This window comes from Amblyomma mixtum, chromosome 10 (assembly GCF_055824585.1).
Source record: "Amblyomma mixtum isolate Tamu chromosome 10, ASM5582458v1, whole genome shotgun sequence".
NCBI lineage: Eukaryota > Metazoa > Arthropoda > Arachnida > Ixodida > Ixodidae > Amblyomma > Amblyomma mixtum.
Window position 1 is genome coordinate 69,317,757 of NC_143021.1, and position 27,751 is coordinate 69,345,507.

Genomic DNA, 27,751 nt, shown 5'->3' on the forward strand with positions numbered 1-27,751 from the left:
GTTGTGACATACATCGTCGAAAGCCTTCGCAAAATCCAGAAATATACAGTCAGTTAGTGATGGTAGGTCTAGAATACAGTGCAATGCGTGTGTAAACTATATTAACTGTGTTTCGCAAGAGTAAGGTTTTCGAAAACCATGTTGCGCTGACATAAAAAAGTTGTTCAATGAAAGGAAGTTAACAAGGTTGGTGAATATTATATTTTTGAACATTTTGGGTCAAGTATTGGTAAGGGATATGGGACGATAATTAATAGGGGATGCTTAATAGGGGATTAATAATAGGGTTAATTAATAGGGGATTAATAGGGCTTTGCTGCCGGATTTGTAGACTGTAACCACCTTTCTGATCTTCCACTCAGTAGCAGCGTTGACTGGTCAATGCTGGAAAAGTTTGGTTAGTATAATGGGCGAATAAGCTGCAGTGCTTTTTAAGTAACGCAGTCATAACCCGGAGCGGAATGAACACTGAGTCCATCAATAAGCTTATTCACACCAGTAGGAGCAACAGTTATAGGTGGCATGAAAACATAGTTGAAGTAGTGAGTTGTAGGCATATGCATACATCAGATATGGGTGCAAAGTTGTCAGTGATTGCGCGGTTAAGAATCGTGACGCAAACGTCGGAAGGGATGGGGTCGCCTAACGGGTCAGATAACGCAAAACTATCGTCGGTGGAAGGATTAATGACCCGCCAAAATTTTTGATATTGGTGGTTACATGTGAGTGGAAGTGCTTTTAGCGCTTTTGAGCGCCTGAACATACATGTTGGAAGCCGCTGAATACGAAGTCCGATCACTCACTAGTTGCCGAGAACTTTACGATGCGGTAGAGGCTTTTTTTTTTGTTAGATAAACGTTTAATGTGATTATTACACGAGGGAGCTATTGAGTGGGTGGTAGCAGTGCGTTCAGGAGTGTATTGTTCTGTGAATTGGGTGACTATAGCTGTCAAAATGCTCCAGTTGGTTTTAATGTTGCGGACACCAAAGCTATGGGAAAGCGTCGATAAAAAAAAAATAGTTCATTATTTATCGCCTGAAAATTTGCTCCGTTGTAGTCTCGTATTATTATTTTTTTCTTTTTGTTAGTGTTCGGAGTGGCTAGATTAATGTCAGAGTGCATTGGCAAGTGGTCGCTGATGCCTGGCAGGTATGTAATAGGTGAGACTATGTCAGATCGATTTGTCAGGATTAAATCTAGCGTATTCGCCGCGTTGGCTGTTATAGTCCCTTGTGAGCACAAATGCACTAACGAGAATACTGAGCGCACATCTAAAAATTCGCGACTTCGAGACGAGAACGGGGACATTAAAAGGGAGTTGGTATTCCATGTTATCTTCGAAAAAATTAGGTCGGCAAATAAAACAATACTGAAATAGATCATGGTGCTTCGTTTTTAAGTATGGCAACAGATAAGGAAAGGCTTAGGTGATCGTGATCGAGGAGGTTAGACTGAATTATTGTGCAACAGCTTGAAACAGGTCTTCACATCATTCGTATATACTAGAACATTGCAGGAGCCCGGACAAAGCAAAATTACACAAATTACGTTTGAATAGAGATCATGGCAGGAAAGTGGATGAAATATAGCTAAAAGAAGAATTGTGAACCGAAGCCAAGTATGTAATGAGCCAGAAATATACCTATCAAAGAAGACACTGCACTGAGAAAATGGACAGCATGAAATAAATGAGCAGCACAAGTGCAGCGTACAGGCCTTTATCAAATAATTTATTTTTTTGTTTATTTACCACGTCCTGGTAGTGTTAGCTCCATAAAGCATTATCAAAATTATCACAATTTTCAGTTTTATTTGCTTAGGAGAACGTTAGAGCAATAAGAACTTGGTTCATAAATGCACTTCAAATATTGCCATGTATGAACTCAAAATATGTGTGTTTATTTATAACGAAATAAAAACAAATTACATTAATTTTTTTAACACGTACCTAAATAGATCCACTGGTTACAGCTTGCGTCAGACTTCTGTTGTGGTAAATAGGTCTCGCACCAACTACGGAACAATCAATTGAGCACCAAATCATGTTGATGTGTAATTCTCATCCGTTTGTAATAGATGCAGCTAAAAATAGTTCCACGCGCAGGGGTTTTAAATGCATCTGTTCGTCTTTCTTTTTGTCTAACGTTGTGTCCTAGACGACAAAATGCTTACTTCTGGTTCCGTTTGATTTAACCCTGCTGGGGGGGAGTTCTATGATGCAATGGACTCATAGATCGTTCATCGTGGGATGTCGTGTGGTCTGTGTGGCATATCGTGCAGTCTGTGTGATATGTCATACAATTCGTATGATATGTCATACGGATTATGCGGTTTGTCGTGCAGATTGTGTGGTGTTCTGTGGTGGACGGTCTGTGGGGTTGTTGCGTCGTGGAGCTTTTTTTCAGCAGGGAATGCTATGTCGGTTCGAACAACCCTAATGTATTGTATTTCTGTACCATTTTTGTATATGATTTAGTGTGTATTATTATTTTATTATCTGTATATATTTACAAGAACTGTTTATGATGCGTCTGTTGTGTAAGTGATGGCAAAGACAGCCTTTTTTTGTTGCATAATCCAATACCGCTCCTGCTGCTCCCAGGCGAGGACAAGACCCAGTCAGGAGGTTCAGCACCTCCTTTTGTCTTGCCTCGTGGGCAATATCTGTATGTTGCCCGAAGGATGAAATAAACAAAAAAAATCATCGTACTCTTCGTCCTGGGCCACAAGAGCTGGGGCTTCATGAGATAATTATTACGGTGCATCAACGAAAATTTCAACATGCCGTCAGCATGCAAAGATATTATACTGGCGCTGAAAAAACCGCATTTTTAAAATTTTCACTGGCAGGAGGGAGTAACTTTCTTGACTGCGCTGCTTTCTTCCTAAGCAAATGAAATACGTGTATGCCGACCTCTTATACCTGTTCTGTAGCAAAAACAATTCGAAAATATGTAGCGTAAGATATAACACTAATGCACTGTGAAGCTTGATGCCTTATTGGTCCAGTAGAGTGGAGAGCTGGGCGAGTTAATTGGTTCACGATTGTAGAAAGAAAAGCAGCGCAAAAGACGGGGACACAGAACTGGGAACACAGAATACAGGAACACAGAACACAGCGTCGTCCTGTGTTCCTGTTGTGCGTCTCCGTCCTTTGCCCTTGTTTTTTTTTTCCTTAATTGGCCATGGACTTGTGGCGATTTAAGTGCACTTCCTGTGAATTTTGCACAAAAGTAGAGTATTTTTGCATTCACCTTTTTACACGCTGAGTTGTTTTATCTTTTGGTCACTTCAGAAGGGAGGAGTTAGTATAGAAGTAATTTATTTGGAGAATACAAGGAAATATATCTTGCGATGAATTTTCTCATATTTTAATTCTGCCTGATGGTAATGCATTACGCGTCATACGGTGTTACTCACAACCAAACGCCCAGGGCTCTAAGTTGGGCAAAGCATGTATCATATATGTGGAAATGAGAATATGGCTGTGGTGCGCTGAGCGTCTTGCATGCACAGCAGGAAGTGATTTGTGTCTAGACCATCCAGGAGGGAATGTACAAGGACGGGAGGATAGTACAAACGCTAAAAAAAAAGCTAGCTGGGGCTGGAAACGCATTTTTGGTTCTAGCAAGTACCAACGTTGGGGAAAAGCAACCAGTTTTGGGCGCCTTGTAAGAAGAAAGGAAGGTTCTGGGAAGCGGAGGCAGGGCTGTGTACGGCGCACGCGAGGTCGCGGGGTCACGGAGTCGCGCGAGATGTCTATCTTGCAGCAGCACATCGGGAAAAGGTTAAATTCTTCCACTCGCCACTCGCAGTGTACCGCAGAGCCGGCAGCCTTCTCTCTTGTCCGCCTACCCGGCAGGAGCTGCTCTCTCCCGTTCCGGCCGGGGAGACGGACAATAGTCGCGGGCGAGAGCGAAGGGGTGGCCCCCTCCACATGAATGGCATTAGAAGAATGTCACTGGCGCCTCCACTACGGCTCAGCTCGTACTGGTTGCTGCGTTTCGCTGTAATTGCTTGTCAGCGAAGTGAACACAGCACCGTGCCTTCCCGTGAATAGTAGAAGCAGGGATGTCGCGGCCACATCGGCATTCGCAGGATAGCGCCGCCCTGTCGCTTATTTGCTCACTTATCCTCTGACAAGTCAAAAAGTCTTCCTGTCGTGGCACGCCATCCATGGCTTACGACACCACGTCTGTCATTCTCCTTCGTACTTCAAGCGTTTCTATTCTGGCCACCAATTCAAGCAGCGACAAAAATTTCAGCGCCGCAGGATTCGTAATGAAAGAGTGCCGCTCTTGTTTCGATCAAGCCATCATCAATGAACAACTTGCATATTTAGAGTGATAAATCTATACCTTTATGCGTTGTGTTTTGTGTATAATCCCAAACTGTGATCTGGAATGCGAGGTCAAAATTTGAATGCCATTGAAATAAACTCCTTTTCCTGAAATTCTCTTTTTGTGTCGTCGCCGCTTTGCAGGTCGGGCCGAGCACGAGCGTGCTCAGGGTCCTTCAGTGTCGGGCCGGGCTTCCTGTCGGTAGGTTAGGTCCCGGGCCGGGCGCGGGTTCGAAATTGCGGCCCGTGCACAGCTCTATTCAGAAACCTAATCACATTTCCTTTTGTGAAAAAAGAGCTATGTGCAGAGTTTAAATGGTGCAAGTATGAAGCTACAATGAAGTCAATTACAGACTTCTGTGCAGCAGCTAGAGGAATTTCAAGAGCATGCTATACGTGATGCTATACCTCAGTCACAATTGATGCAGTCAAGTATTATTTCGTATATTTTTTTTTACCCAACAGACATGAAATGTCTGAAGATGAATATGTACCAAACACATCGAAACATCAGTTGTGATGCCTGAAAAAAGTTGTACTGCAACATATAAATGCTCAAGTCTCGATAAGCAGGAATACTGAAGGGGAATAAAAACAGTTTTCTTTTGTTCGGGCTCACGCACCTGCTACAAACATATTCTTTATACATAGCAATAAAACTTGAAATAACTGTTTAAGAAAGCCTTTTGGTCAATACTAAAGCTAAGTATGACTGAAAGGAGTCCGCAAGAAATGCACAGAAGCAGGCATGCAGTGTGACAGTGCAGCGCGACAGGTGCGCTTTTTAATCTCGCGCGCGCTCTGAAGAACATGGGTTTATGGTTTATTGGGGTTTTAACGTCGCAAAACGACTCAGGCTATGAGGGACGCCGTAGTGAAAGGGGTTCGGAAATTTCGACCACCTGGGGTTCTTTAACGTGCACTGACATCGCACAGTACACGGTCCTCTAGAATTTAGCCTCCATCGAAATTCGACCACCCCGACCGGGATCGAACCCGCGTCTTTCGGATCAGCGGCCGAGCCACTGAGCCACCGCGGCGGGTCGAAAGACATGACGGGGACACGCCGAGCAGGCAACGCTGCAGTGCACGCTGCCTCCTCGCCTCTCGGCTCCTCGCGAGCAGCCCCGTCCGCTGACGAGCGGTGGCGGGGAAAAATCTAGAGAAAACTGCGTCCCCAACCGGACATGACGTCACTAAATATCACGTGACCTACGACGTCAGGCGTATGACGTCATATTTTTTTGACCAATCAGCGTTTCCAGCCTGTCTACCCGCAAACGCTTGTCGGAGAGCAAGCCAGTCACAGCGCGAGCTCGTTTCACGTCACCCGCGGCTTGCTCGCTGCGACCAAGAGATGGCGCTGGCGAGCGGCGGCAGCTAGGGTGCCTCGATGCGCGCGCGGCGCGCGCCCCCTCTAGGGTGGAGTCACCCTTTGGGAGGGCGAGTGCCGCCTCGCCGGCCGTGACAGTCCATCGGCGGCCATTTTCATGCCCTTTCTCGCGGCGGCGCGGCGGCCGTAACACGTGCGTTCGCTTTGTCGCCTTTTCTCTTGGTGCTGACCGGGCGCACATCGAAAAATGCCGGGTTGTTGTGTGCCACAGTGCACCAACCACTCCAGAAATGGATGGAGAATATTTCAGTTCCCGAGGGACCCCAAGAGAAGGCTGCTTTGGACAGTAAATACCAAGCGCGACAAGTGGCAGCAGACAAACACATCGTGCATTTGCAGCATGAGTAAAACTCCTTCGTACGCCATAGGATTCGCATGTGCGTGCCGTTGAGGTACGCAATTTATTTTTATTGAGAGAACGTGTGGAAGGTCTGAACAGGGAAATGTAAATATTATCGCTCTGAAATTAAGTGCCGCTGGGGATTAGCAACTTGGTGCACAGGGATTGTGTGGCGAATTTGGGAGCAAATTAGATTGCTCACAGAACAAGTATCACTGCCCGGAAAGTTCCGCACCTTCTAAGAAAACAAAAATGCCCGCATTCACTCGACGAGATGGACTGCAAAAAAGAAAAAAAAAAGGGCGTTGTTCGAGTATTTTCCTTTGAATGAGACTTTCTCGCTGAAAAAAGTTTGAGGCCTGTTTTTGGTGCGCCTGCTGTTCTGACTCACTGACTGCATTTTAACTTGAAACAATGAATATGAAATCTGCCGCCGCGGTGGCTCAGTGGCTATGGTGCTCGGCTGCTGTCCCGAATGACGCGGGTTCGATCCCGGCCGCGGCGGTTGAATTTCTTTGGAGGAGAAATTCGAGGCCCGTGTACTGTGCGATGTCAGTGCACGTTAAAGAACCCCAGGTGGTCCAAATTTCCGGAGCCCTCCACTACGGCGTCTCTCATAGCCTTAGTCGCTTTGGGACGTTAAACCCCACAAACCATAAACCATGAATATGAAATCTCTTCACAATGGCGCAAACAATTCTCCTTCACAGTAAAGGAAAAGTGTAGTCCATTTCGATTATGGGGGCACTTAAGCAATCCTTGTGATGTATAAATGCGAGAGCGTTACTTGTCGCTGAATGTAGGGTTGCGGCGAAATGCTACTGCAATGTTTAGTGCGGCTACGTAATTTTTGCGAGGTTCTGAAAGTTGCTGATTATGAGGTCGCGACAAAGCGAGACGACCATGCTCTGCCGCCTACGGCCACACTTTGCTGTCTCTCGTAATGATGTGGACGCGAGTGATTGAACTTCAGATGGTAAAGACGTCATAGCACCGCAACCTCGCTCTCCGAAAACTGAAGGCCAGCTGATGTTGGCCGCGGGGATTTTCCTTTTAATGCACTCGGTAGCTGCAGGAATATTCCCGTGTCTGCTCGCTCCTTCCTTCACCATGCCGACACGTTTAAACTTGTGCATTGTCACCCCCGCGGTGACAACACACTCGTCATAACCCCCCCCCCCCCTGGGTTAATTGCAGGGAGGGAGCCCTGCTGCGCATTTCTGGCACGCATTCCTGCCACGGCGACGGCGGGCTTTTCGCACAACGAGCCAAGGAATGCGAGAGCTGCACTCGCATTAAAACGTTTAGCGACAGCCGTAACAGTCTGCCGACTGCAGCTCACATCGGTGATGCCACCTTCCTGAATTCATTGCTCGATATGAGATGCGCGGAAAGCCGCTTATAGTACACATGGCATAATTGTGCCCCTGAGCTTGTTACAAATAAAATTAGTTGTACTCTCCTAAAAATTTTATAACAGCTGAGAAAAAGTGAATTTGTTCGATTAGTCATCCATGCGAAAATAAAGCTTCACTTTTTCAGTGCATTCTGCATAGGCTTTTCTTGGTACCTACTATCACTTATTGGAGCGTTCTTAATTATTTGAACAATTGAGTGATTGAATGCAATCTACCTGCTTACGATATTGCTGTTATTATTTATTTTAATCCTGCAGTTAGGTTCCTAGTGCGCTCTATGAACTCTTTCCAATCCAGCACCCGAGTCGTCGTGTGCGAGGAGAAACGACCGTCCAAATCTTTAAAATATTTGGACAGTTGTCCCTTACAAGCCTATTCTGTTGCCACTTCATTAGAAAAGGCTCGAAACGCAGTTGTGTTTTCTTTTGGTAGCGAAGACAAGCGCGCTTTTGCAGCAGGAAGTGCACAAAGCCTGTTGGAGCACGCCCCGCGCCTTTGAAGTGGGCATGGCAATGGCGGCCGCCGTAGCAGACGACGCAGTTGTCTTCACCCTCAACGGAGCGCGCGCGCATCGAGGCACCCTAGCGGCAGCTAGAGTCACTAGCGGCAGCTACAGTGACTCTAGCGGCAGCGGGCTTTAGCGGCAGCTAGGGTGCCTCGATGCCAGCGCTGCGCCATCGAGGCACCCTAGCGGCAGCGATGCGCGGGTGCGCGGGCAGGGCGAAAAAACAAAAAGCCTGCTCACTTTTTTACTCTCCGTCCGTCGGGAGATGCACGCGCCTTGCACCTCCGAAAAGCGCCCGCTGTCGAGGAGCAGAGAGCGGATGACAGTTTTATTTCATATGGCAATATACGAGGTGTTCGAGCCATGACGGGTCTCCGAATGAGCATTGTGTTTTCACTAGGCGTGGGATATACGATATTTTTTTTTCTGGGACGCTCAAGTAGCACCACTGTTATGAATTTGAATTTCATGCGCTATCTTCTAGAGCTTTAAAAAGAAAAAAACTACTCGGACGATACCTTGTTGCCAACACTCTAGCCGGCCGTTTGTCAAAGTGACTAAAACTTTTAAATTGACACTTTTTTTAAGAAATCAGTCAGAAGAATGAAAAGGCAGCACCTAAACCTTTTCCAATAGAACTTTCTGGCGTCCATGTTTTTTTTATTTTTTGAAAAGCAATCATTTTTTTTTTTGACGCGAAATAGCCTTTCCGTGTTTGTTGCCTGAATACCGCTAGCGGTATTCGTTCTGTCCGGTGGCGTCTCGGCGCACGCCCGTTTTTTTTTTTTTTTTTTTTAACCGCTGATGTTCCGACTTTAGAGCTTTGGCGCTATCACCGAACACCAGCCAGCCGCACTGTGGCTAACAACTGAGGTTCACTCCACGCACAGAGAAATACAGAAAACGGCACGCCGGGTCAACACACTCGTTCTCATTTAGCCCAGAAGGAAAAGCCTGTTCACAAACAGCGCCGACTGCAGCACTCCGCTTGCATGCTACAAGAAGCTCGCAAACCTAAGACACCCCAAATCAGGAAAAGCCTGGGAGGTTGAAACGGTGAGGAACATGTGGCTCAACAGTTCAGAGGCGAGCCATAAGGTAGAAAAAACCTTGAAAAAAAAAACACGGCCCGTGGACCATGACGAACAGAGGGAGTTCGGGAGGGTAACGAAGTGGGGGACGAAAGCTGTTGCCAGGTTTAAAGCGAAGTGAAGGGGATGGCTGATGCAAAGGGGAACCATCCAGGTGAAGAAAGCAGAAAGGGGCGAGAGAGGTAACTGCGGAGATAACGAAAAGAGCAGAAAAAAACAAAATTCTGTTCACCCGTTGCTAGCTCTTGAGACCTCATTGTTTTTATTAGCCGTTTAAATTATTTTGCTAGCTTAATCACTCAAGCCATTGATAACACAGTTCATTACCACCCTACATATGTTCAATTTCGTGCATATCGGCCTGAATACTGTGAGTGCAGCACTCATTTCTGCAGCGGCTTTAAAAGTAGCTTGCTATACTCATATATATTTGTTTTGGTGCTGTACGCGTGGTGTTTCGTTGCAAAAACATGGGAGTTGCGTAGAGTTAATAAACTAACTTCAAACTTTTTCCACCGCTTGCGAGATCGCATCGTTTTTTTTCTGCGATAAGAGCCAAGCGAACCAAAACGCAAGCAGACGACAGACGACTTTCACTGCTACTTCGGCATGTCCTTCGGACAGCGCCGAGCAGCGTTTTTTTTCCCCCGAGGAAGAAAAAAAAAGGCACTGACGTAGAGTCACGTGGGAGCAGCGAGCGCCCGCCCAAACTGGTTTGCCGGTGTCCGGCGCCTCTTTCGATTAGAACACAAATCCGTTCCGTTGCGGCCGGGGTTCCCGGCTCCGTCGCCGCCGCGCCGGAGAGGAGACCGGCTGTGAGAATCAGGCCTAACAGTCAGCGTTTGCGGTAAGCCGCTCTGTATGGAGCTGGACACCGGTGCGAGCGTTTCTGTCATGGAAAAAAATCGTCTTCAGGAGCTGCTACCGTCAGTATACGTACCTGTCATGCCGTCTGATGTACTCCTGCGAAGCTACTCGGGTGAGCTCACACAAGTCCAAGGTAGAGCGGATGTCACAGTGCAGTTTCGTGACAGAAAAGCAGTGCTACCTTTATTCCTGACTGGGGAACGTTCACCTACACTTCTGGGCCGGAACTGGATTCGAGAACTGGGCATTGAGATTGCTCGCGTGGAAGCAGACGTTCATGCTGTTTCTGACGTTGAGGACCTTCTTCAAGCGTTTCCTGAGGTGGTTGAACAGAGCCTGGGAACTTTCAAGGGTCCAGAAGCCACAATCCATGTTCCACAAGATGCTGTACCAAAGTTTTTCAAGCCACGGCCACTGCCCTTTGCCCTGAAGGATGGGGTGTCACAAGAGCTTCAGCGCCTACAGAGGGAAGGCATCCTGGAGCCAGTCACTTCTTCAGCTTGGGCTGCACCAATTGTTCCAGTGGCCAAGAAGGATGGACGTGTCAGGATTTGCGGAGATTTCAAGATTACCATTAATCCAGTAGCTGTGATGGAAAAGTATCCAATTCAAAGAATTGAGGACCTGTGGGCCATGCTGTCAGGAGGTGAGAAGTTCACGAAGCTGGATTTGAGGGACGCCTACCAGCAAATAGTTCTTGACGAAGAATCTAGAAAGTATGTCACAATCTCCACACACATGGGATTATTCCAGTATACACGTCTTCCTTTTGGCGTGTCATCGGCACCAGCCTTGTTCCAAAGGGAGATGGAGAACCTTTTCCGAGGGCTGCCACATGTTGCAGTATATTTCGATGACATTCTTGTCACTTGCTCGAATGACTCAGAGCATCTTCGCAACTTCAGTGCTGTATACTATCTAGACTTCGTGATGTTGGACTTAAGTTGAAGTTCGACAAGTGTCATTTTTTCGTCCGACAAGTTGAATACCTCGGGCACATCATAAGCAAACAAGTCCTGTCTCTAAGTTTGAGCAAGGTATCTGCCATCCTTCATGCACCTGCACCCCGGGGCGTCAAGGAGCTTCAAAGTTTTTTGGGACTTGTGAACTTCTACAGGCGTTTTCTACCAAACCTTTCCGGACGCCTCCGCCCTTTGCATTTACTTCTCATGAACGAGAAGAAATGGGTGTGGGGAAAAGAGCAAGAAAATGCATTCAATGTAGTGAAGCAGTTAATAACAGCCGCTCCAGTCCTAGCACATTTCGACCCAGGGAAGCCACTGTGTCTCAGCTGCGATGCCTCACCGTATGGGATCGGCGCAGTTTTGGCACACCGAGAACCTGATGGTCGAGAACTGCCCATTGCTTTTGCCTCCAGATGTTTGTCTCGTGCAGAGCAAAACTACAGCCAACTCGACAAAGAGGCATTAGCCTTTGTATTTGGTGTGGAAAAGTTCCACCAGTACTTGTGGGGCAATCCTTTCACTGCTTATACGGATCACAAGCCTCTACTAGGATTACTGAATGATGACAAACCCATTCCAGTGCAAGCATCACCACGACTAGTCAGATGGGCATTGAAACTTTCTGCATACAAGTGCTAGCTTGTGTACAAGCCTGGTCTGGACTTGGGTCATGCGGATGCTCTCAGTAGGTTGCCGTTGCCGGCAAACAACGTGGATCTACCTGCACCTGCTGAAATGTTCATGCTTGAACAAGCATACCCAGGACTGTTGTCACCTGCCATTGTGGCACAAGCTACAAAAAAGGATCCATTCCTGAGCCATGTAGCTCTTGCTGTCCTGCGAGGGGAAAAACTTCCAGCAGGACCAGAAGGAAATCCATTCACAGCAAGGAGCAGCGAACTCAACCTCCACGAAGGTTGCTTGCTGTGGGGTTCCCGAGTTGTTATCCCAAAATCTTTGCAAGCCAAAATCCTAATGATACTTCATGCAGGGCATCCTGGCATTGCGAAAAGCAAGACAATTGCCAGAAGCCACGTCTGGTGGCCGGGAATTGATGGAGACATCACTAAGAGTGTAAAGAGCTGTGAAACCTGCCAAGCTTACCTGCGTGCACCGCAACGCATTCAGCACACGCCATGGCCGTTTCCACAGAGGCCCTGGTCAAGGCTTCACGTTGACTTTGGGGGCCCATTCATGGGTCATACATTCCTGGTCATTGTTGACGCCTATTCAAAGTGGGTCGAAGTTTTTCCAGTGACGTCAACATCAGTGGATGCTGTTATCAATGCTTTGCGAACAACATTTGCGCAGCATGGACTGCCGGATCTCATAGTTTCCGACAATGGGCCTGCCTTTGCAAGTGAACAGTACTTGGAATTCTTGGCACGTAATGGAATACGTCGCATGCTTGTGCCTCCCTACCATCCAGCTTCGAATGGTGCGGCAGAGCGCGTCATACAGACTGTCAAGAACAAGATCAAGAAGAGTGGATCTGGATCTTTCCAAACCCAGATTTCGTGGTTCTTATTTCATTACAGAACCACGCCACATGAAGTCACAGGCAGAGCACCGTGTGAAATCCTCATGGGAAGGATGTTCAAGACACCTTTGGATGTTCTTCGCCCAAATCTACACACTTCAGTGCTGCTGAGACAGTTGAAGCAGAAACTACAGGCCGATAAAGGGTGTCGTTCTTCTCCATTGCCGAATGTGGGAGACAACGTACTCGCAAAGAACTTTCGTCGAGGACCACCGTGGGTACCCGCACGTGTCACGAGCACCACAGGTCAGTCAGCAGCTACAGTCTGTCTCGGTGACGGTACTCTCTGGCATAGGCACGGCGACCATCTACGTCCTCAAGTCGAAGAAATCGTTGAGTCAACCACTGAACTATGGAGGTCTGGACCTACCGGAACACAGGGCGTTTCCAGCCACCTATCAACTGAGTGTGACACCAGCTTGTCTGTTTCTGTGGACTCTGACCTCACCGTGAGTGCTACTAGTGGCACAGAAGAGACAACTGTGAACGTGACTGGTGGTACAGAAGAGACTGCTATGAACTCTCCCAAGTCAGCGTGCAGCACGCCTCAGTTGCGAAGAAGCATGAGAAGCCGCAAGCCAGTGCAGCGCTACTCTCCATAAAACTCTTCTTGAACAAACTAATGGGGGAGGACTGTTACAGTTTCGTTTTCATGTTTGTGTTGTGGCGCCACCCGGTGCCAACGGGACAGAACTTGCGAGGCAGCAAGGTAATAAAAAGGACACAGCTCTAGGAGCAGTTCTTCGTTGCGCAGTGGAGCGCGTGCATCATCGTCCGTTTCTTCGAGCCTAGCCGTTGACGGCGACCGCCGAGCCGGTCCGCCTCTCGGCATTGCTCGGTCCACTAACTCGTTACAGTAAGCACTCATGCGTTCGTAGGAGGCCAGCCACTCTTCTACGTCGGTATCGTTCGTGTTGCTGAAGATCGTCGGGTCGCGCTGACGGACGGCACCGGAACAGATGACAGCGGGCTGGGTAGGTTGGGTCGGGGTGTCGGACGATCAGCCGACACTTCTTCAGCACCTCAAGCAGTTTGTGCGGGAGGAGGTCACTCGTCAGTTATCGCTGGTTACCTGCCAACCCGCCCCAACGCCATCGCTGTCGCCTTCTATCCAGCGTGTCATCCACCCACGCAACCATCGATATCCTTCGGACGGCCGACAGAGGTCTGTTTGGGATGTTCTGTACGTCCGCTGAACATCCGCAAACAGCCGGTAGACGTCCGTCGGCCGTCCGAAAGGTGGCCAAAGGTACACGGTTCGCCCGTCGACGGACGTCCAGTTGAGTACGTCCATTGGCGGATCTTTCTCGAATATTCGCATATATGGTGCATGCGTGCTTTTTTCATTCCGCGCGATGCAATAAAACCAAAAACAATTTGATGCATAGCACGCATATTTTATTGTGGTTGATGATACATCAGCAGAGCAACGGGTTATATTCGGAAAATTTCTTAAATGTGACTCTTCAAAGGTGGCAAGCTTGGGACACACATCCGTAATCTTCCCACCCACAGGATTTCTGAAATAAAAAGAATGCGGCAAACATCAGTCACGTGAAATAAATGGCACAATGCAGCAGTCCAAGTAAAAACATTGGAACCAATTAATAGAAGTGTTTAATGCTGCAAGTATAACAGACAATGCACTTTAACAAACACCTCAATAAGAATAAGGCTGTGACGTTCCGTGCGTGAGCTACCAGGGCCCATATCTTCGGCGGAATCTCCTCTGTGCTCAACCGTCCTACTCCCTTGTCTCCCCTTATACGGTCCGCGTTCGGCGGCGCCGCCTAGACGGAGCCCCCAGCGGCGGCAAGCCACTGAAGGGGTACAATGGTACAAAGGCGCCGGCGGGAGGGAAAGCCAGCCCAATTAGGCTGCCTGGCCGTACAAGGACACAGGAGAGGCTGACAACCCGACAAGAGAAGAAAGCTGCCGGCGGGAGACAAACGACATTCCAACGAGGGAGGTCGGGGGTGCCGCGGCGCCGCCGTGGAAAGGAGGAAGAAAGAAACAATCCAGCCGGGAAGACAGGAGATCGGGCGTGGCCGGCGGAGCAGATATAGCTGGCGAGTGCGGACGAAACGCACGCTGAGGACGAGATCGGACACGAAAAAGGGTTCTTCAGCGCCGAAGCCGGACGGCGCGCAGCTTCTGCCAGCAACCGACGGATCGCAACTCCGGAGCCCCTCCATCGTCCCCATGACGGCGTCGCCACGTAAGCTCGGACACCCCAGCCTCTGATGTACAATGTATAATTATTGATTACATCATTTTGTTTAAACTGAGCCATACGCTGTCTTCTTGCCTCTCCGTCCCGTGTGGACCTGCGCATTATGTGGGGTCGTCACACTGGTGTCAGAAGTGGGGTCTCAAAAGCAAATGTCCTCTGAATGCTGCGACATTCATGACTTCAAAATTGTAATGAAAGGGGAATCACGGGACTGATTGTGGGACTTTGACCCCCATTTGAGAGGCTTGAGGCACCGGAGGGCTGGAGCGGAAAAAATGTCTGTAACTGACGGAGCTCCCACTCCACAGCCGTCGCTCGGAGCAAGCATGCTGGCATTAGGAAGCGTCATTCCGACGTTTACGGGGGATAAGACAGGGGTTCCAATCTGCGATTTCTTTTCCATGCTAGAAGAGATTGGGAAAATGGGGGGATGGTCCGATGCTCAAATGCTGGGAATGGCGAGGTGTAAGATGGCAGGAGCTGCTCATGATTTTGCTTGGCGAGACGAAAAAGTAAAATCCACAAAATCATTTGCGGAATTTAAGAAGCTCGCGTTCGAGCATTTCGACACTGAACCACGTCATGTGCGGGTACAGAGGTTCCGTGACGCCGGACAGATGGTAGGGGAGGACGTGCGAACGTTTTCGTCGCGGCTTCAGCGCCTAGCGCGCGATACGCTGAGTAGGGAGGAGGAAGACCAGCTAAAGAAGAAATACGCGGAGGATCTACTTAAAGAGGAAATGACCGCTTTGTTTGTGGCTGGTCTGCAAGACCCCGTGCGCCGGTTCGTGCTCTCGCGCAAACCGAGCAATTTCGACCAAGCCGTGGCGGCCGCATTGGATGAGGAACGAAATGAGGCGCTAACGGCGGCCGCAGCGAGAGTACGCGTCATAGAGAGGAGCGCGGTGCCCAACCCTGAGGTTGCTCTCTTGACACGGAGGGCGTATTCAGAGGAAGGTGATCCTCGTTGCGATTGGCCAACCGAGAACAGACGTCACTGCTCTACTCTACGTCACTCTGTGGGGACTTTTGGGGAACACTGCGCTTCAACCGACAGGGAAAATCTCAACTCTTCTTGAAAATCCTTGCTCAATATCCCAAGGTATCCCAAGGTGCATTTCTTGCTCGCTTGTTTTTTTTTATTTTTTTGCCTTGAGCATGGAGACGGACACGTGCGATGGCGTTGCTTCAGCGGTTTGCGACAAGGCGTTCTTCAATACTAGTAATTTAAAAACACCCATCAAGGATATTCGTGGGGAAGGACGCGGTTGTTGCTGCGACGCGTCTTTTCTTGTTCTCTTTCCTCTGATCTCTCCTCTATCTGCACGCGGCAGCGGTGGTGGCTCGGCTCCAGCCAGTAGGCAGGCCCATGCATCCTTCTCTCAGTCACAACAACAACATGTAGTAAGGCACGGCCGTTCTTGTGCGACTTACGTCCGAAGCATTTTGTCGCCCTTCGTGACCTGCGACGGCACCACGACTTCGAGGAAGAGGTGGAGAATCTAGTCTTCGACTCTAATAAAGGTAAGAAACGAAGTCTGCATGCACGCACGCTGTGATTAAAGCAATAAAGGGCCAAAGCGGGATGCAGTCGCGCGCTTAGATTACCGATTGAAAAGTTGCAGTTTATTGACTTTTCGAGTGCGCGCATTTTAAGTTTGTAAACACAAAGCGCGTTCTTTTTTTTTTTATTTACGGGCTTACACTCACCTGGGGAAACTTGCACGTGGTTTTGTGCACAAAAACTTAGCGATGACATGCACGTTTTTTAAAGGAACCATGAAGATTTCAATGGGCTTGGTCTAGTGCGACAGATCTGCAGAGGTAGCCTTTGCGGGCATTCGAGTGAAATGTGAAACGTAACGTACTATAACCTTTGAAAGCCATGACTTGTCATAGTCATTTTGCACTTATTTGTAATGTAAGGTGTATAGTTTGTACAAAGTTTAGGTAGTCATAGTTTTGACTCCTAATCATTCTGAAGTGTAGCATGACTCAGCACTTTACTAGTAACATAAGGTGTGCAGAGTTTGTACAAAGTTGCGTAGTCATGCCTTGCACTCATGACTCGTCATTCTGCAACATAGAATGACTGTGCACTTTAATGCTTTGGCATTCTCGCTGGTAAGCAGTCTTATGTGTGTCTGCAGAATTTTTTTTTTGGTGTCCTAGCTCCTCCATAAGCAAAGTGACAAGCAGTGCACTCTCTTTCATATTTAAAGTGGCCACTGCAGGAAAAAAACTGGTCCTTGCAGCAGACTCGCTGCTACAGGCCTTGCTTATGCTTTGTTGCAGGCATCTGCAATGTCTCGACAGGACACACAACATTGTCGCGGCATGCACTGGCTTAGCAGCGCTGAAGCCATGGCAATCGCAACATGCAGAAGTGTGTAGGAAGAATGCCCAGCATTGTTCTGCCTTTAGAAGTCAACAGCGCTGACCTGAATGTGTGGTCAAAGGACAGGGCCATGTAAAAGGTTGCTGTGCAGGAATGAGTTTTTGCAGGGTGTAGTAAAATTGAAATACTTCCATGTAACAGTCCGTGTAATAACTTAACCTGAACTTAATAATTTTCTCCAAAAATTGTTCCCCATGCACTATAGCAGGAAAAACCAGTAAGCGAATGACTGATAAATTTTTAACAATAAAAAAGCTGGGAAATGCAGTTCTGCACTGCAGGCAAAAGGCTAAAAATGTGAAGCTAAATCTGTGATTGTCATGCGCACTTGGCAGAGGCAGAGCGCCAGTAGTAGTGCGAGTACTGCATATGTGCCCACTCCATAGCACATGCATTTTTCATTAGTGTATGTAAAAAGTACAAACTTTAATTTGGCCTTGCTTTTCAAAAAATGAAAGTAGTGTGATACACAAAAAATTGACAGAGAAGTTTTGCCGAAATGTTATAAACGTGCAAAAGCAGAATTTCATGAACATTGCCTTGTCTTGTTACTTTACTGTTGGCTTTCTAAGGATGCCTTATGCCGTTATTCATGTGCTATCATTGTGTACACGTTTTTATCAAAATGGAGCCCACCTTTGTTCACGCCTCAATTTTTTAAAATTTCTTTTTAGTCATGAGTGGTCATGGACTTAACATCATATGTTGGCATCGTGTCATAACTATGTTGCAATGCTGCTGTGAGGCTGTGGTTGCTATGTCGCCGTTGCTATGCTCTTGGCACAAACCCACATACACATCGCAGGATCTTGCTCGGGGTTTACCGTTCGGAATTGTGCTTTCACACTAATAATTAACTAATACTATGTGGAGTGCTTAGTTATGTTTACAATCTTTCCGTTTCAGGATTTTGCGCCTGGAAAGACGGAGAAGAAAGCAAAACTTGCTGCCATTTTATAGCTTCTACAGGAAAGAAGGAATGTGCACCAAGGGTTTTTAAACGCTACCTGCACTGCCACCATTCCGGCTCGTACGAAGAGCTTCCTATAGAACAGCGCCAAAGGCAGGAAAAGGGGCAAGGAAGCTGCAAAATCAGCAAACACTGCTTTGCTACTCTAGAGGTCATGGAGAAAGAGGGCAAGGTATATGTAGTGTTTCAAAAGAAACACTACGGACACTTCAATGAGGCCTGCCACCAAAGGCTGTCCCAGGATGATGCCAGAGGGCTTGCAGGTTAGCCACTCCTCTTGTACAAAGCATTTGTGCATGCTGTGTTGACTGTACCAGAATGTGAAAACGTTTAGAAGCTACACTCCACCAACCTTTCATAAATGGGAGACGAAAGTGCAATAGAAATGTATTTTAGGGGGAAGATATTGCTCATTAACTCGAGTGATCATTTCAATGATTTTTATTCTGCGATGCATCTACGGCACAAAAGAGGTGGGACAACACGAAAATGCCTATTGTAAAGTGGGAGAAGGCATGTCCCACAAAACGAGGGGGCGGAAGAAGTTATAGTAGGGCACAGCTTAAGAACCCAGTGGCCAATGCCCCTCAAAGGAAGCCTGCCATCCAATGGCGTCGACCGATTCTCATGATGTCATGGTTAATCCTAGGGGGTAGCACTGCAGGAGGGTGGCAGATGAAAGGGGATTAGTTATGGCTTTAATTGGGTTAACTGATGAAAATCAGCTGACGCCATTGACTGGGGGGGTCTTCTTTAAAGGGTCAGTCTACTGAATTTTATCGACCATATTTTCTTTGCGGCAACCGATAGCTCTTTACTCAAATTACCGTTTAGCCAGCTGTGGTGCCAAGGAGTGCAGTAGAACATTTTAAAATATAATTTATTAATGTGGGAACACATCTGTATGAGATGGTAGTCTCATCTGGCAACCATCTGGATTTCCTCCGCGCGGCGACAAACATGGCGGCGCCTGTCGAAGCCGGACCTCTCGCTTCGGACTGAATTCTCGTTTTTGCTGCCTTTTTCAGTGCGTTCACTGGCCATAAATGGGGCGCCTGTCTTTCGCTTCGTCTCACCTCGCCTAGAAGAAAACATATAAGAGATAAATTTGCTTTATTTTAATAATTAGAGTGACGATTCTGCCGCTCCTAGGCTTAAGTGGACAGTCGGTTTGTTTACAGCAATGGTTCCCGTCCTGACGACCAGATGGCGCCACTATAGGCTGAGTTTATTTTTGCGTCTCTGCTAGCATACGCTGAAGTAAAATTTGGAATGTGCCTGCGTTTTGCGTACGTGTAACTATAAATATTCATGTGATTCACAGAAAAAGCGAGCGGCACGCCTTCTACAGTTTACTAGAACAAAACGTACGTTTCTCTGACATTGGGGCATACAAATGGTACGTAGTATATTCACTTATGCTTCTACAAAAAAAAGACTACCACTTTCTTGAACAAAATGAACGTTTGGGGTCGCCACCATGCTTTTTTACGCGACTTTTAACGCCGAAATAAAATATAAATTCCTGCCTAAACCGGGCGCAGACCCCTCGCTATTGATGTTATAGGGTGCCAACTACCAGAATATGCCATTATTTATACACTCATCTCGGTGAGTAGACTGACCCTTTAAGGGCCATCTGCCACTTCGTTCTCGAGTTGTATCTGACTGTAGTGCAATTCACTTGAGCCTACTTGGTCGCATCGAAGGGTGAAAAACAATTGATCCACGGCACATTGCATGCACAGCACAGTCTGTACGAACTTCATGCCGTTTAGTTTAGAGATGCTTTGTGGAAGGGGTCCAGTCTTTCGAACTGAACATAATTAGGAATGTCGTTTAGCACTGAACTACTCCAATGTCTGTTCTTTTGTTTTTCTGCTGGTTTCATTGACTATCCTAGGTCTGTCGCTCAATCGGCTGACGTTGAACTTCATCCGTAAGAAGTCGGCTTGAGCTCTATGAAACGTGTCTTGAATGACTGACAGTTGCACTCGATGCTAGCCTCTTTTTTTGGCTGCCTGTCAAAAGCGTAGGCATTTTGTTGCTGATCAAAGCAACGCCACCAGTCTAATGGTTGTATAAAGGCCATGTTTTTTCTCATAAGACAGATCGTCTGCAGTGAACTTTCATTAATTAGAATTATTTGGCTGTTTTGGCACTTCATCAGTAACGCTCGCAGGAACGGCTGTGGTTTGAGTGTTCAGCTACTAAGCTGGAGTACCCGGGTTAGAACCCGGCTGCGGCAGCTGAGTTTCGATGGAGGCAAGAGGTGCCCACGTGCTGCGCAGTGTCAGTGCCCAAAGATCCCCAGGCGGTCGAAATTATTACGGAGCCCTCCACTACAGCACCTCTTTCTCTCTTGCTTCTTTCACTCCTTCTTTCCTTCATGGCATGGTTGAGGCAGTTACTGCACCATTTCCTTTCCTCAAAAACCACTAACATAAAACACAAGCCTGCACAAGAGTTGAAATAGCAAAAAAAAAAAAATGAACAAGCAGCATTTATATTTCAGTTTATGTATGACTGGCATGCCCTCCAATTGTCTCTGACTTAGCAGCAGTCATTCAGGTGTTGAAACTGAAACAGCATGAGAAAAATATTCACTTAGAAATTATTCACCTGGCGTAAGTGAATTCTACATTGTGACTCGTGCACACTATTGTCTTGTGCACAAGTCCAAAGAAACAAAGTTCGCGTTCAAAAATTTGGTGTGTCTACTCCTTTAAAGGTTGCTGTCAGGCGAATCGGTGCATTTTTTGAATATGCAGAATGAAATGGGACAGGATGAGAAGCACATGTCCTTATTCTTTTCTTGTCCACATTTTCAGTGCTGTTATATTCCGCATTTATAACACGCTGTATATAACTTCCCTGTTTTGCATTGCAGTATGCAAGTTTAAACACTCAAGCTCATAAAAATAAAGCCCATCTGGCTTTGAAACAACCATTTTGTTGTGTGCTTTGCAGTGCCACAAAAGTGAAATGAAAGTAAGATGAACTGTGTGTCACCTGTGAAAAGGAACAAAGTGGAAGACGAAGGAATCCGACCAGAAGTATTTGTCACTTTATTACATGGCTGTAGGCAGATGAACCACCAGAGATGTTAACAGTTTTTTTCTGTACCATTTTCAGGCCGGTTAGCAGAAGGAGTGCCAGAAAAAACCATTGTGCACAACATCCGAGCAGGTACAAGTGGATCAAGCCCACGGATGCAACTTGTGACCACTAAGGACCTCCGTAACATTGCAGATAAGTTTAGGATTGGCAAAACAGAGCAGAGAGATGCAGACAATTTTAAGAGTGTTTAATTATGGGTCGAAGAAAGGAGGGCAGAAAATGAGTCGCCACTGTTGTATTACAGGAAGAAGGGTGACCCCAACAGTCATGATGGTGACTTTGAGCGAGCATTAATGACGTTCCCACAACGAGAGCTCCTTTATGAATTGGGGGCAGCGAAACTGTGCACTGACTCCACCCATGGCATAAATAAGTACTAACTCCAACTGACAACCCTGCTCACAATTTCTCAAGATGCCTTTGGTATCCCGTGTGCCTACTTGATTTCAAAAAGGGTGAACACGGGCACTGTGGTGAGGTTTTTCGAGGCCATCAAAGAAAAAAACACAATACCATGTCAGGCATTTATGTCTGATGATGCCCCTGTTTATGGCAGTGCATGGGAGCAGGTGATGGGTCCCTTGAGGAGTCGACTGCTTTGCAGCTGGCAGGTGCTACACAACTGGAGCACGCACCTGAATACAGTCACAAACAAGGACTGCAGGAGTACAACAAGGGACATGCTGCACACTCTGATGAAGTGGACAGATGAGACTGAGTCTCAACAGTTGCTTCCTGCACTTCTTGGTATCCACTCCAAAGAGCATCAGCTTAATTGCCTTTGGCTTCGTCAGAAATTTTGAGAAAACATACGCAAAGAGGGCATGTCAGTGGGCTTACTGCTATCGGCAGTACATTGGATTAACAACAAATAATCACTTGGAGTCAAGGCACTGAAGTACTCTCACTTTGGTGGCAAGGTAAATGGGTGATTGGATACATTAATCAAAGTACTCTTCAATTTCACATCGGAAAAACTTTACAACAGGTGTCAAAGGAGGAGCAGACCACCGCAAATCTGCCCTATTTAGGAAGCATAAAGTGGGGATTGAGCTTTCTAAGTCCAGTACTGAGAGAGTGGGAGATGGCCAGTGGCATGTAAAGTCACAAAGTTTGGTGAACTTCAAGCACACAGTGGAAAGAACTAGCAAATCGTGCAGTGGCTGCGAGCTTCATTGTGAGCAGTGCGAGGCTTGCCACAACATGTACACATGTACGTGTTGACCATGCAACGCATGTGCAAGCACATGCATGCTGTTACTATAATGGAGCTACACTCGTGCCAGATGCAGAGCAGCCAGAAAGTAGCATCCGACTGTGCTGGCGTTTGTAGGCCCTGCCAGCTGAAGCTGGCAGATTTCAGGTGAGGGATTATTTATTTATTTATTTATTTATTTATTACCTCAAAGGCCCCGGTTGTGGGGCATTACATGAGGGATGGGCGGATTACATGCAGATTATATAAAGATTACAGAGTACATAAAGATCAGGATACATAAAGATTACAGGATACATAAAGATTACAGGATACATAAAGATTACAGGATACATAAGGATGGCCTCAATCTTTTTTTTGAAGTCGATGCAGTTGACGATGAGTACGAATTATGTTATGAGCTAGTTGGCGGGCTATTCTGACAAAGTGCTTTAGCATAGCAAGCTCAAGACACAGCAGGGAAGAGGAATGCCATTTGCTAATTTTCTTGAAGCCCACATCGTCATGAGAAAGGTGCGCCATCACATCCCATATCAAGCAGCACCATTGAGGGTACACTAGGTATTTCTTTTCTAGTCATTCCTTTTTCCCGAAACTTTCCTCCTAGGAATGGAGAACTCATCCCGCCACGGCGCCTCAGTGGCTCTGGCATTCTTATACTGCTTACCCGAAGGCTGTGGGTTTGATTGAAGGCTGTGGTGCCTCCACATTTCAGTGGAGGCAAAATACAAAGATGGCCATGTGCTGTGCAAAGTCAGCGTGCATTAAAGGCCTACTTGACCGAAACTTTACTTCGGCTAATTTTGCCCTCGATATAGTGTGCATGTTATTATCAATATTTATATTTAATATTAGGGCTGTGAAGTGTCTAGAATTTCAGTTAGAAGCGTTTAAAAACCTCTGTAGCAGACGACGCAGACCCCTAGCGGTGTGCTGAACAACTAACAAACCTGACCGGAAATGACGCACATTTGAGACACCGGCATCGCCGGCTCGCCAGTTTCAGGCGTTCTGAAGTGAGTGCGCGCGCCTTGTAAGCTCTTCTTCTGGCGCGTTTCTGGCTGTTTTCACCGCGAAGCTCGATGGTATCCGAGAAAAATAAACTGCTGGCATCATGTAGACGAAGTGCATGGCCGCGGAAGGGAATACGAGGAATGCGGAAAGTACCATGTATACCTCTCGTCCACTGCCCTTCACCCCCGATCTCGAAAGCTGCTGTCAGCTGTCTGGAGCTCAGGTTTTAACGCGAATTCCCCTCTCTTCTTCAAAAAAGATAATGGTGGGTGACTGACGCTTCTGCCTCGCGCTAACCCCTTTTGTGGGTTGGGCTTTGTCAATAGACCTGTCCCGGTCTACATCATGCATCAGAGCACCTACGTCTTTCTGGCCCGATCGGCAAAGCATGCCACGAACCGAAGGCTTCGAGGCGTCTCTAATCGGGAGAATAAAGAGGAGGGGGGAACCGCTTGTCACAAGCTAGCTAAGCCGGTCCAGAAGTTAAAGTGGACGGCTTTGCTCATCGAGCAACGCCCTTTTGACGGCACGTTATTTACACCAGGCAGAGGTCTAAGGAGAGGTCTGGTTCGTCTGAAAAGGAATCAACATATGCACACCCGTTTATTGCAGGTACAGCTCTGCCCAATGCGCAATAATGCCGTCGTGCGCCGAGTGTATCTGCTGCCTCGAAGATTTGCAGGTCAGCCTGAGAATCCTGGAAGGCCACACAAGCGTTACTGAAAACGTCGACTTTCTTACTGCCTCACGCCATCACACTTTAGATCGATTACAGGAAGCTTCAGCGTTACCATTCGAGACGCGTCTCCAAGACCCCAGAGAACTGCACGCATGTTATTTGAATGATAATCTTTTCAAAGAATTTTGATTTTATTTAGTAGGGTAAGGGTGCGGGCTAGTTGGTGATCCATAACATATAAGTATCAAATTTATATGTTTGGTTAGAGACACTTACGGTAATTTGCGCGGTGCACGCGTATACGGTCGACTGGGGTTCGGTAACCACGTCGTTCTGCCCAGCTGTGTGGTTTGAAAAGATTAGAAAAACCTTTCCGTCCCTGCAGTACACGGGCTTTTAAGTGGTTCTAGGTAAATACTGTAATGAACGCAACGCATAAGTTTTTGTTCATTTGAATCGACACGTATTTCGCAACGCGCAGTGGCTTGCCCGACCGAGGCGCGCAAAGATAAACCAGCCCACCATCGGCACCGCACTGATGCCACGGTCCTCGAAGAGAAAAATATATATTTATTTTGCAACACAAATTTTGCTTCTGGCATATTCTTTCGCTTAACGCAGCACTTAATTCTCTTCAGCTCTCTTTTTACACATCCATCTGTTTTTATTGATTTAACTGGCGTTCACAGCACCTGTTCCAAATTTCTGTGCACAGGCAGGAATACCTTTCGACGGGGGAGAAAAATGAGAAGGAAAAGGAGAAGGCAGGTCATTTTTTTTTATCAAGACAACAAAAACCATATTGCACGCACAGCAGAGCGCACATGTGCTGTTGGCACGCGTGTGCCCGCTCAGAAAAGCCGACTTTATTATACAAACACTTCTACTTGGCCTCCATTTGAATATGCTTCCTTTCTCCGCTATATCCGAACTTTGCACAAGCTGTAATCGAATACTGCCAGGCAAACAGCGCTCACAAGCATTGCGGCGCGATCATCTTCACTGAGGTTGAGCCAGGACTTTTCTAGTCTACTACAGCAAATAAAACACGTTTAAAACTTTTTCTAGGGCGTTTCATCCGTTTCAAGATGTGGGTTTTCACATATAACCAGTATTTATCGCACAAAGTGCTGCACGCGCTACCGCTACCAGCGCTTTGCTCGAGCCGCAACGAGCAGACGCTCCGAACCCGTCCGGAGTAGTCTCAAACATGCGTCACTTCCGGCGGGCGGCAATGGCGCCCGTTTTTCCAGTTTCGGTATTGAAAACTCCGATTTTTGCGTGCCTTTTTCACCGTAACTGCTTGAAACTGGAGCGTAATGTTTTGTGGGTAGCATAATACGGGGGTGTACTATGAAAAAACAACCTTTTTACGGTTTGAAAAATTTCGGTCAAGTAGGCCTTTAAAGGGCCCTAGGTGGTGTAAATTAATCCAGAGACCTCCATTATGGTGTCCCTCATAGCCCATGTGTCACTCCCAAATGTTAAACACGACAATTAAGAAATTGAGATATTTCAGGCCCCTCATTCCCTACTCAGAATCTGCTTGTGTGAGTACGCCCTCTCTGGCACTGCTCAACAGAGAACTTCTGACAATTGGCAAACATTTTTCATCTTTGGGAAATTAGTGCACTCATTTTCTTGTTCATACCTGCCTTGCATTCACTATAATTTTATTTCTTCGTCATCCTTGCTTGATTTCATTTTGTCTGCATGTGATGCACTGAGAGAGGCATGCGCTCTTCAATAAAATTAGTATGAAGTGTCGCTCCATGCTGCATTCCTCTTTGTTGCGTCGTGCTGTCACAGTGCACCGCCCTTTTAGGACATCTTGAGAAAAACAGCGCTTGCAGACAAAGGACCAGAACAAGAAGGACACAAAGAAAAAAAAACAGCGCAGTTGTGTGTCCTTCTCGTTCTGGTCCTTTGTCTGCAAGCGCTGTTTTTCTCAAGATGTACCCCAACCAACTCGCCCAGCAACACACCTTGCCTTTTAGGACAGTTGACAATATGTGGTTCTACAGTTCTGCAATGCATATGAGAAAAAAGTATTCTTGACAAAAGGCTAAGCCGTAGCTGTCATCTTGCACACTGAAAGCTGCAGCGCAAAACTACTATTCATCTTATTTTGCAAAGAGAATACTGCTGCAACAGAAAAACAGTATTACTCATTTTTCAGAACATTGCAGGTGCAATTTGTGACACGAACTTATTTTGCCATGATAGAAACAGCCGTGAATAGCCTTCCCTCACATGATAAAGCACTTCATAAATGAACTTGCTTGGCTCTTACACAGTGTCTCTCAACCAGCCTTCCAAGCAATGAGCCTTCTGTTGTGTGATGGGAACACTGTGCCAACTTTGTTGCCTAGAAATTCTAAAATGCCCCTATTTGTCGAGAAGGCAGCTTAGATATGCAGAACACCAGCGAAAAGGACGCATTCACAAAGAGGAGAAGTGCACAGGACAACGCTTCTCCTCCTTGTGAATGCGTCCTTTTCGCTGGTGTTCTACTTACCATGCACCAACTGGCCCAACAAGCTACGCTTCTTCAATACAAGGCAGCTTAGATGAAACATATAGTGCCCAGTTAATGTCATTTCCTTTTTACTCATTAATGAAAAATGCTTCAAAGCCCAACTGCAACGAAATTATAATTTGGCTAGAATGCCTGTTAATGTGCTGGGTGTGTCATAAAACTAATCGTAACAAAGTTCCATGCTTCTGAGAAAACTGACACTGTTGCTACAAGTGTTTAAAAAGCTGTATAGTAGACAACGTGGCATGTCCATATAGGCAGATACGGATACCCGAGTGCCATACGGCCTCATGTCTGGCCCATTGGGAATGAACAGATTAAGGACAGTGTAGAGTGAAAGGCTAGGGGCTAAAATGTGGTTTGGCAGTCATGGGTATGGTGCTGCGGCAAAGTTGTTACGAATTTGTTTCAATCCTGCAGATGCTGATTTCTGTTTCCATTCCAGGTTCTTGTACACCATATTTACTTAAATAATGGATGCATTTGCATAATAAATGCTTTCCCTACATCACGCCACACTCTCCCACATCCTTTTCGGCTGCCCTGCTGATCCTCCCCCGCAGGGACAGCCCGCGTTATCAAGTTGGGAGGACTGGGAGGTCGTGCTCTCGTCTCCGGACCCGCCATCGCAGCTTGCTGCGGTGCTTCGGGGTGCCGACGTCATGGACAAACACCGCATGAACGTTACGACGTAGAGTGGGACCGTGCGGTGGTCCAGGGACCCAAGGGGGGTCTAAACACACTTGCCATGATAAAGTTTTTCTCTCTCTCTCCCTACATCAATCATCAAAATCTGGGGAAAGTTCAACTGATCACACCATGTAATAAATGCACCAAACTTACCATTCTAATTTTTTCCCACAAGAAACTGCATCCATGATGCAAGTAACTGCAGTATTACAGGTTACAGAATGAAGCACTGCCAGCCGTATTATGTGGCCGCAAGACTGCCTGGTGCCATGTGAAGAGGAATGCTCCCAAGGCTCATCACATCACATTTACTCCAGTATCCACATATGGCACCCGTTTCATCCTGCACGTCACATTCACCTCGGGCTGGCGATAGCCTGCCAGCTAGATTAAGAATGTCGCAAATAAAATGTGTACCTAACTGAAAACTGC

General features: G+C 46.9%; 1 protein-coding gene and 1 long non-coding RNA gene across 3 annotated transcripts in view; one reads left to right on the top strand and one right to left on the bottom strand.

Moving 5' to 3' along the window:
• Positions 1 to 13,832: 13,832 nt before the first annotated feature.
• The window catches only part of LOC149326051 (serine/threonine-protein kinase Nek7-like), a 116,087-nt gene continuing 102,168 nt past the window's right edge, over positions 13,833 to 27,751 (bottom strand). Inside the window, exon 8 of the mRNA XM_089562923.1 lies at positions 13,833 to 13,980. Coding sequence (XP_089419049.1) covers positions 13,927 to 13,980 — 54 coding nt within the window. The 3' untranslated portion in view covers positions 13,833 to 13,926. The remainder of the gene's footprint in view (positions 13,981 to 27,751) is intronic.
• On the top strand, positions 15,659 to 27,471 carry LOC149326052 (uncharacterized). 2 transcript variants are annotated; one of them, XR_016286167.1, is made up of 4 exons: positions 15,659 to 16,217; positions 17,998 to 18,324; positions 21,032 to 21,117; positions 21,197 to 27,471. It is a non-coding gene; the product is annotated as an uncharacterized LOC149326052 (long non-coding RNA). The 2 variants fall into 2 exon arrangements; XR_016286168.1 differs by lacking the exon at positions 21,032 to 21,117 and having other exon boundaries at positions 15,665 to 16,217.